Source organism: Procambarus clarkii, chromosome 22 (genome assembly GCF_040958095.1).
Source record: "Procambarus clarkii isolate CNS0578487 chromosome 22, FALCON_Pclarkii_2.0, whole genome shotgun sequence".
In the NCBI taxonomy this organism is placed as follows: domain Eukaryota; kingdom Metazoa; phylum Arthropoda; class Malacostraca; order Decapoda; family Cambaridae; genus Procambarus; species Procambarus clarkii.
The window spans coordinates 47,350,472-47,361,090 of NC_091171.1; the positions used below are offsets into that span (position 1 = coordinate 47,350,472).

The 10,619-nt window shown below is 39.7% G+C and overlaps 1 protein-coding gene across 5 annotated transcripts in view; it reads right to left on the reverse strand.

The window, feature by feature from the left end:
- Positions 1–10,619, reverse strand: part of AP-1sigma (AP-1 complex subunit sigma-2) — a 59,761-nt gene that overhangs the window by 16,480 nt on the left and 32,662 nt on the right. For 3 of the 5 annotated variants that reach the window (XM_045744433.2, XM_069328979.1, XM_069328978.1), the window contains exon 6: positions 6–5,155. The exons of the other annotated variants lie outside the window; for them this stretch is intronic. In XM_045744433.2, coding sequence (XP_045600389.1) covers positions 5,099–5,155 — 57 coding nt within the window. In that variant the 3' untranslated portion in view covers positions 6–5,098. Of the gene's footprint in view, positions 1–5; positions 5,156–10,619 lie in introns of those variants that run through there. 5 annotated transcript variants of the gene reach the window in all.

Below are 10,619 nucleotides of genomic sequence, written 5' to 3' on the forward strand. Positions count from 1 at the left end.
TAGAAGAGGGAGGAAGGGAAGACCATATTAATATACTGCAACACTCTAATGAGATTTAACAACCATAGTAATAAATAATCCATGTTTCCAAAGGCTCGTCCAACTGTTAACAATTGCAAATTTTACAAAAGTATTAATACTGCAACAACAAGGACATCTAATAAGAACTGTTGAAAATAATTTGATAGTAAAGTTATATTAGCATGTTTCTCACACTCCAGTGATTAGTGCCATACATAAAACATCCACAGGAGGAAAAATTATATTGCAATCAATGACATAGTTGTAAAAAGTGGCAAAGAATAGACATTTGTGGCTGTCCTTTGATGAGGATAATTTCCTTCAATAAAATATATTCTCATTTGAATGCTTAAATTAAAGCAAAACAAAACTAGCATCTGGCTTGCTGTCCCAAACATGCATTATTACTTAATGTAAACAATATACATACTGTACATGAGTTACTGACATACGAGGAAACACAGACAGCTGGACGTCACCACACTAAAACAAAACCATAACAAGATGCACCATAATCATGACATATAAGATCCTTAGGGGCATTGACTAAGATGAACTGTTTTGTATAAATACTGAAATGGCAGACTAATAGACCATAGATGGAAACCTTGAGATTTGGATGAGCCATATAAGGACAACACATTTCCTTAGTACAGTACTGTATAAGGATAGTTAGCAAATGCAGTAAGCTAAAATTGAAGAATCAGGGATAACTCCATCAAAAGATTCAAGAGTAGGTACAATAGAACTCATGTAAACTCATGCTCTCTCCTGCATGCACAATAGGGAGAGTACACATACAAGAACTGCAACACAGCAGACAAGAATTGTGAAGGGCAATGAGTTGGGATGAGTGAGGGAGGAATGGAGGAGTGTAGGAGAAAACTGATAAGGGGGAGAAGAAATGGGGTGATATATGGGGGAAGAGAAAAGGGGGGGTGAGGAATAGTAGTAACAAAAAAAGGGTAAGAATACTGTAGTAGTAAAAAAAAAAAAGGGAGAGCTGGGAAAAAGAGCACGTTGACTCCAAAGAAAAAAATATTATACATACACGCACACAACATTCATGTAATAATGAAAAGAAGGAACTAAGCCAGTATGGATATATCAATGTCACAGAAGTCAACACAACATACATAACACACACCAACATGCGCTTGCTCACCCACACAAACAGCAATTTCAAGTACTGTACAAGAAGCTTAAATTACACACCCATGTAAAAAAAAAATCAAAATGCGCAGTTAAATATTTTTCAAACATTTGATTTACAGATATAATGAGTTATTTTCAACAGAAAATGTTAGGCCAGTATGACTATTTATCGCTTCAATGCCCAACTTGATAAAAAAAAAAAAACAGCATTGAATGTAATGAAACACCATTTTTTGGGTGAGCCCCGCAGGCTCCCTGGAGCTATTGGACTGATATACACTATGTTAGTCTGGGACATCAGTCAATGGAGTTCTGCCTACCAGGGACCACGAGCCAGAACCTGGTCCCCTCAGAGAGGCATAGGGAGAGTAATGGCCTATGGAAATCCCCATGTTGTTGGGTTCATTCCGTGTCTGCCATCGACTGGGGTTAGGCACCCAGAAAAGTAAGCATAACAAAACAAACCCCACTTGGTAAGAAAATTGCAACCAAAGACTGAGCAGAAAGGCAGAACTCCCCAACACCCAAGAAAACAAGCAAACGTCATACACCGCCATCATGCCGCTTGTCCGTGTGGCCCTCCACTCCCCGGGAGGGGGTGGGGGGGAGCCCTCCACTCCTCGGGAGGGGGTGGGGGGGAGCCCCCGGACCCCTGATGTCGACTACTCACACCTCCAGTTCAGAGGCTGAGCATCAAAACCAAAGCGAAACCGCCGACCAGAGGGAGGGAGGGTGCCAGGGAGCCTCTGGGGCTCACCCAGAAAATCGCTTTTCATTACATTCAGTGCTGGTTTTCTTTGGGGAGCCCCATTGGCTCCCTGGAACTATATACTGTAACCAAAGATAAATAAAAGAGGGACTTACCCGAGAAGTGGCTGTCACGCACTCCTCAACTCGAAGTTGAGACAACTGGCTGCAACATGCAACTCAAAGCCACACACGAACGACCAGGACCAGGAATGTTGACCAAATAACTGGTGGCCAGGATCCTGTTCAACCTCCAAAATCTCCGTGCCCGAATGTCAGCCAAAGACATGTTGCCGAACACGGTAGCCAGAGCAGCAAACTTATGAACATCATGGGCACGAGGATAGACCACAGGCTGGCTAGACTTAATAACTTTGGGGACGACCTAGGAGATCCGAGCCCTGGAACAGGGAACAAGGGATACTGGATCAACCCAAAGCACGTCCCCGACCACTGAGGTGCGCAGATAACGGCAAAGGGCCGCAACTGGACACAATACATGATGTACCCCGACTTGACCAACCAAGCATTGCACCCAAGGGCCCTCCGGAAAGCCACCGTCTCGTTCTTCGCCAGAAAAGAAGGAGACGGCTGCAACAGAACAAACCAACTACCGGGACAGAAGGAGCCGAAACCCCAGCACCAGAGGAGAGCATGAAGCTCACCCACCCCACCCAACCCCTAGAGGCCAATGCCAACAGAAACAGTCTTGGAAAAACATTCTTGAACCAATGAGGCCACCACAAACTGAGAAGAGAGAAAAGAGAGCCGTCCCTGTCCAAGGACAAGGACGGCTCAGGCGGCGCATGAGCAGGCCAGAGGTGAAACAAAGCACGAGAAAGCTTACGGAACGGGGCGGAAGTGACATCCACCCCGAATGCAAACTGAAACGGCTCTGCCAGCGCTGCATGATATGAGACGACAGTATTCGACATCAAATGACGGTCCTGAAAAAGCCAAGAAAGAAAGGACAAAACAACCCGGTCAGAAATAGAAGACAACCTACGAAAAGACAAAAAAATAGCGAAAAGAACGCCAGAAAACTTCATACTGTCACCGAGTTGATGCTCGAAGGTGGGACACCATCAAAGAAGCCACCTGATCACCATACAAGTGGTGATACACCCATGTCAAAAAGACCAGTCGTGAAGAGTGGAAGAGTAGATCCGAACCAGCCGTGTACCAGACCTGTCCGATATGCTGAAAGAGGCAGAGCCGTGGAAAACGCATCGGGTTCAGACACTAAGCAAGCAGCCTCTGAAACCAAGGCTGGGCCAGCCACCAAGGAACCAGAAGGACGATTCTCCCGTGGTAAGACTCCACGATCCGGAGGCTGAACACCAATTGACTGATGCCCCAGACTTATATATCGCATATCAGTCCAATAGCTCCAGGGAGACGACGGGGCTTCCCCACAGAAAATATTTTAATTCTATTCAAGGTGTTGATATAAGGACATCAGGTTTTTCTATATGAACGTCTAATTCAGATATACAGAGGTACTGTACTTATTTTTATTGTCATCAACATAAGTAAGGTTGATGTATTCATATGTTTGTGGAACAAAGTATTCTTATTGCTTGGTTACAAAGAAAATTACAAAAGTACAATAGCAGATGGTTTCATTCACCTGGGCGGTTGGAGCCTCGAATCACCAGCTACCAGAGTGGTAGCCAGTAGCTCTAACTACCAAGGTGCTTCAATGGCATCTAAGAGTACAGTACTATACTTAATAATTAAGTAACTTCTGCATGATATGATTATCTTACTTTATGCCACATTAATTCAATACAAATGGGGTTTATGATCTTTGGTAAAAACCAAAATTATTTAAGTACTTCTGGTAAAAAAAAAAAAAATATGATCTTCACACATCCCATCAATCTTCTTTATCCAATTCCTGAAACCATTCCAAGATACACAAAATCATTTCCAAAAACTAACATGGTGTTATGTGCAATCTTCTTCAAACATTCCTACCCCATGTATAGCACACTCCATTTTTATATTGAGAGATATGTGATCTGTGTGTTCCTTTGCTGGTCAATCTTGAACCTGTCTCTCTCTTCCTCTCATTCCATTTCGGCTACTCGAGTTCCAAGCCCACTATCCTGCTTTCAGTTATTCTTTCCACAAATTCTTAAGCATTTTGTACTTTATAACAATTGCATGTCTCTGTTAAGAGATGCTACTTCATTCATCCTCATAGTGTCCTACCCTGTGCTTCAAACTCACACTGTATCTTGAACTATGCACTTCCCCAATATTAGTACTGTACTTAAAACTAATTAAGTACTTAATCTTTACCAGCGTAATCACCTCTATAAATTTATATTGTTGATATCAAACCTTGCTACAATGTACTTTTTCACCTTACCTGATATGTTAGATTAAGGACTTGTCCCAAAATGCTATGCATGTTAGTGGCTTTGCAAGAATGTAAAAATATCACTCCAATGTAATCTCACCAACCCTTTGTACCTTCTAATAAATAAAATATTGTTATTATTTGATAATCTAAGTTTTTCAGAGGCACCATTTATCTCACATTATAGTGGATATATATACCACATAACTTGTGATATAAGCGGTAAACATAACTTGTGATATAAGCAGCATACCACACACACACATAACTTGTGATATAAGCGGCACACACAAGCTACACGAGTCTAATAAGTATAAAGATGACAAATAATGATGACACTACCTATCTAGTGAAAATAATTACAAGCCATGTACTTCAGTTCTTAAGAACAATAAGAAAAATGATGATGCCTCATTTCGAAGACAGGGCTCTGTAATAACGCGAAATATAAGTTCTGTTTTATTCTGTTGAAGGAAATATTGTTATTATGTTAATTTATGCTTTCCTTTTCTAGGCACAGGTAACAAGAAATGGCTTACAAACCTTACCTGATGCCGGGGATAAGAGAGTGAGTGAGTTATGAGCAGCCGTGGCCACAGGCACAACATGATAAGTGTTATGTTGTTTACCACTGTACGTACACTAGAAAACATTTTAATAACAAGCTGGAGTGTGTAAAACAAGTGCTAAAAAAATACAATTTTAATTAGGAAGCTTTTTTTTTATAACAATTGTTGTGTGATTGTAACAAGTGATTATAACATTCTACTCATGACAAAGCAGAATGTCTTATAGCAAGGTGTGGTCTTATAACATTCTGATATTGTAACCTCCATAATACATGGCATCATCCTCTGCCTCATCCTAAATAAGATGGAAAAATAAAACATTAGAAGAAAAGTTTGGGAATTACATGTATAAATGTTTAAGCCAACCCCCAGAGAGAGAGAGAGGACTCCAATGTGTGCTCATCTTTATATCACTGCGTAACCCAACACGCTGGCTGGCTGACTCTAGAACGGACTTGGCTGATCTCAAACCATCCAAAGAAATAAAATATTGAATAAAAATGCATTAACTGTACAACTTTACATAATAGTTTGTTCATTTGGGCTCAAGGCCTAAACTGAGATTATTATACTAAATTAAAGACATGTTCTTAATAAGATGCTGCCATGTTCATGATGGCTGAGCTTATACTGTTAACTGCATATACTGCCAGCAATTTTCTAAAAACAAAACAAAATGTACATTAACTTTACAATTTCATAAAGTGTTTGAGATGGGTCAATTACTTCCTACTATACAAACTTGCACAACAGATAAATGTACCAATTATGTATGTACATAATTATACCAATTATTGACCAATCAGCTCTTGGTCAATAAGGTATATTGTATAGCACCAAAATTCACTTTCAATAGCACTTTCTAAAATTAAATCTCAAAGATTTACAGTAACTTTGTAACTATGCTTACGTCTGATGACAACTGTCAAGGTGTGTACAGTTTCTTATTTAGTCATTTGGACGAATATGTATTCAGTGTATATTGAATAATTACTGTACTTCTACTGTACAATATGTTAAGAGTTCTAAATTTAAATATCTGTTCTGTTCCAAAGAAAAAGTTATGTTACAGTAACAAACACTTCAATAACAACAACAGCTGCAGTGCAATAATACAGCTTCAGTGCAATAGTACAGCTGCAATCCAATATTAGCAGCTGCAGTGCAATAGTACAGCTGAAGGTGCAATAGTACAGCTGAAGGTGCAATAGTACAGCTGCAGTGCAATAGTAGCAGCTGCAGTGCAATAGTAGCAGCTGCAGTGCAATAGTACAGCTGCAGTGCAATAGTACAGCTGCAATGCAATAGTAGCAGCTACAGTACAATAGTACAGCTGCAGTACAATAGTAGCAGCTACAGTGCAATAGTACAGCTGCAGTGCAATAATACAGTTGCAGTGCAATAGTAGCAGCTGCAGTGCAATAATACAGCTGCATTGCAATAGTACAGCTGCAGTGCAATAATACAGCTGCAGTGCAATAGTACAGCTGCAGTGCAATAGTACAGCTGCAGTGCTAATGTACAACTGCAGTGCAATAGTACAGCTGCAATGCAATAGTAGCAGCTGCAATGCAATAGTAGCAGCTGCAATGCAATAGTAGCAGCTGCAGTGCAATAATACAGCTGCAGTGCAATAATACAGCTGCAGTGCAATAGTACAGCTGCAGTGCAATAGTACAGCTGCAGTGCTACTGTACAGCTGCAGTGCAATAGTACAGCTGCAGTGCAATAGTAGCAGCTACAGTGCAATAGTACAGCTGCAGTGCAATAGTACAGCTGCAATGCAATAGTAGCAGCTACAGTGCAATAGTACAGCTGCAGTGCAATAGTAGCAGCTACAGTGCAATAGTACAGCTGCAGTGCAATAGTACAGCTGCAGTGCAATAGTACAGCAGCAGTACAATAGTAGCAGCTACAGTGCATAAGTACAGCTGCAGAGCAATAATACAGCTGCAGTGCAATAGTAGCAGCTGCAGTGCAATAATACAACTGCATTGCAATAATACAGCTGCATTGCAATAGTACAGCTGCAGTGCAATAATACAGCTGCAGTGCTACTGTACAGCTGCAGTGCAATAGTAGCAGCTGCAGTGCAATAGTAGCAGCTGCAGTACAATAGTACAGCTGCAGTGCTACAGTACAGCTGCAGTGCAATAGTACAGCTGCAGTGGAATAGAACTACAGTGCAATAGTACAGCTGCAATACAATAATACAGCTGCAGTGCAATAGTACAGTTGCAGTGCAACACTACTGCTAGAGTGGAATAGTACAGCTGCAGTGCAATAATACAGCTGCAGTTCAACAGTACAGCTGCAGTTCAATAGTACAGCTGCAGTGCAATAGTAAAGCTACAGTGCAATAATACAGCTGCAGTGCAATAGCAACTTCAGCAGTGTAATAACAACTGCAGCAGTGCAATAACAACTGCAGCAGTGCAATAACAACTGCAGCAGTGCAATAGCAACTGCAGCAGTGTAATAACAGCTGCAGCAGTGCAATAACAACTGCAGCAGTGCAATAGCAACTGCAGCAGTGTAATAACAACTGCAGCAGTGCAATAACAACTGCAGCAGTGCAATAACAACAGCAGTGCAATAGCAACTGCAGAAGTGTAATAACAACTGCAGCAGTGTAATAACAACTGCAGCAGTGTAATAACTGCAGCAGCGCAATAACAACTGCAGCAGTGCAATAACAACTGCAGCAGTGTAATAACTGCAGCAGTGCAATAACAACTGTATCAGTGTAATAGCAACTGCAGCAGTGCAATAGCAACTGCAGCAGTGCAATAACAACTGCAGCAGTGCAATAACAACTGCAGCAGTGCAATAGCAACTGCAGCAGTGTAATAACAACTGCAGCAGTGTAATAACTGCAGCAGCGCAATAACAACTGCAGCAGCGCAATAACAACTGCAGCAGTGCAATAACAACTGCAGCAGTGTAATAACAACTGCAGCAATGTAATAACAACTGCAGCAGTGCAATAACAACTGCAGCAGTGCAATAACAACTGCATCAGTGTAATAGCAACTGCAGCAGTGCAATAGCAACTGCAGCAGTGCCATAACAACTGCAGCAGTGCAATAACAACTGCAGCAGTACAATAACAACTGCAGCAGTGCAATAACAACTGCAGCAGTACAATAACAACTGCAGCAGTGCAATAACAACTGCAGCAGTGCAATAACAACTGCAGCAGTGCAATAACAACTGCAGCAGTACAATAACAACTGCAGCAGTACAATAACAACTGCAGCAGTGCAATAACAACTGCAGCAGTGCAATAGCAACATCAGCAGTGCAATAGCAACAGCAGCCGTTCTATAAAAATAAACCAACACACCAAATATAGAATATGGCATTTTAGTGTAAAGCACAATCTTTTATACTCTTTAAATTAATGTGCGCTTTAAAGTCAATTTTGTAGGAAGTGCCAAATCTTACAGTGCACTTTGCTCACATATGAGCTTTATTCATTTAACACATAGAATTGACCAATGTCTTACTCATCCAACAGACTCGAAAGAAACTTAACTCTTTTGCTTATTCAGAATACGTGAGTGTGATGAACTGTTGAAAAGTCAGCACATCTCAAAGGAGAAATTTAAGTACTGTACTGTACTGTATTACGTCTTTTTCACAGTAAGCTCTGTATCTTATAGGCGAGGAAATTCTATTCAGGAGGAGGAAGGTTATCTTAATTATAGGCGGAGGAAGGTTTGTGGTAATGAAATAATTAACACAATGTGGTGTTACAGGTAACACCCCAAGATAAGGCTCACGTCCTGGAGATGTAAACGTCACACTATAGCGTAGAAAGACTTGCTGGCCTGTACATCTATCTGATGCCCTGGATTATCAAGATTCTGGACAAAGTCATAGACAAATTAAGAATTAATTTGTAGGCAAAAAACAGATAAGATTTACACATAAGAATCTGCTGTATAAATTTTTTTATTAAACTAAAACCATACTATTACTCTATATGGAATCCCAAGATTTAACATTTCCCCAAAAAATTATAAGCTCATAAAACCAATTACAGTTTTCCACTCAATTTGGTACCACATTCTTTGAAAATAAAATTACTTTTTTAATATTTTTTGGTCTGGATTCTTTATAATTCCACCCTTCTTTTATCTAAAACTTTTAATTGTTTCAATAATAAGTAAAAATATCTCTGACAACAACCACAATAGTCTCCTTGATAATTAACTTAAAATTAATCATGAGGGATTTATCTTCCAGCATTTTATGCCTCGTCTATCAAAGCACTCAAATACTGTAGGGTAATTATAACTGAAAACTTTGATGCATTACGAGTAGCTTGTGAGATTCCTTGCAGAGTATTCCTCACTACTGCCTGGTGGTGGGGAGGGGCATGAGTTCCAAGGGCAACTCTTAGGATTCACCACTACTACAAAATATTGCAGTACCTGAAAGTAGCTTTTGGTATTATCCAGTACTATAGGAAACTAGAGAACCTGATGATAGCTCAAAAGGATTCCCCAGTACTACAGAGTACTGTACCCTTTTGGAGAATTTTAATGGGTTTATATAAATGAAAAAAGAATTCCCAAGCCATTCATCAATAACGATACAGTACTGTATATCTAATGTAAAGAGAAGTAAATATATTAAATTTCTAACAATTAGAATTTGAATCAATGGTCAAAGATCATATGGCACCATTCTTGTAAAAGGAGCATCATGGATGTGGCTTGCACAAAGAAATCACATTAACATGATATATCAATGAGAAAAAAATTAGTAGGAACCACAAGGAGTTTTCAAACCTGCCCAGTGGGTACTCTAAAGCACACGTCCTAAACCATTGGACCCCGAAATGCTAAAAATAATATATCCCGAGATTCCTCTATATTTTTTTGAAGGACCAGCTCTCTTAAGTGCACTACCACACATGTGTAGATATGGCTGCTGAACTGGTGTGATTTTTGCATGTTCCCCTCACCAGACTCGGTTTTTAATGGTCACTGCATCCTCCTAACACTATTTCAAGAATATATTACAAAAAGAGACTCCTTCCTTGCAATACAATTGATAATAGCTCTCCATTGATACATAGGGAAGATAGCAGACGTGGTAGACAACTAGTAGCTAAAATTAGATAGTAGTCACCCTCACACCTGTAGATGTACCCACACTTATAAATGTCTATGTTTTGCATGTAAAATTAGTATACCGGTGTCCCTTGTGTCAAAGCATATACAGTACTCATGAAGATGTCACACTGTTGATGAAACATCGAAGATATAAAATGAAAACATTAAGTGATTTAGTATTTCTTCATCCTCTAGATGGTAGAAGGTCTTTACATAGAATGGCAAATATCCATAAGAAAAATAACAATAGTCAGAATGCTGTTATGTTTAATTTTGTATATTAAAGGAAACCTGGTAAAACTTGTAAGGCACCTCTGGCTGTTCAGTACAACTGTTCAGTTCATGTATATACAGTACAGTATCTGTAATACAGTATAGTATATAACTGACCCACTCTAATTTGGATTCCACTATTTTGGATTTGAGGTCATTTGCATGGCCAAAGTGAGCCTGCCAAAGTGACTGTTTTGGTGATCCAGGAGTAAAATATTGCAGAGAAGTTTGGGATTTAGAAGCAAAGACATTTAAAAGGATTAAGAAAATACTAACAAATTCTCCTTAAAACATGTTAGTAAAAGTGCTTAAAGTTTTGCTGAGGAAAAGAATGATTTGCCAGAGATCATAGTGTGTAGC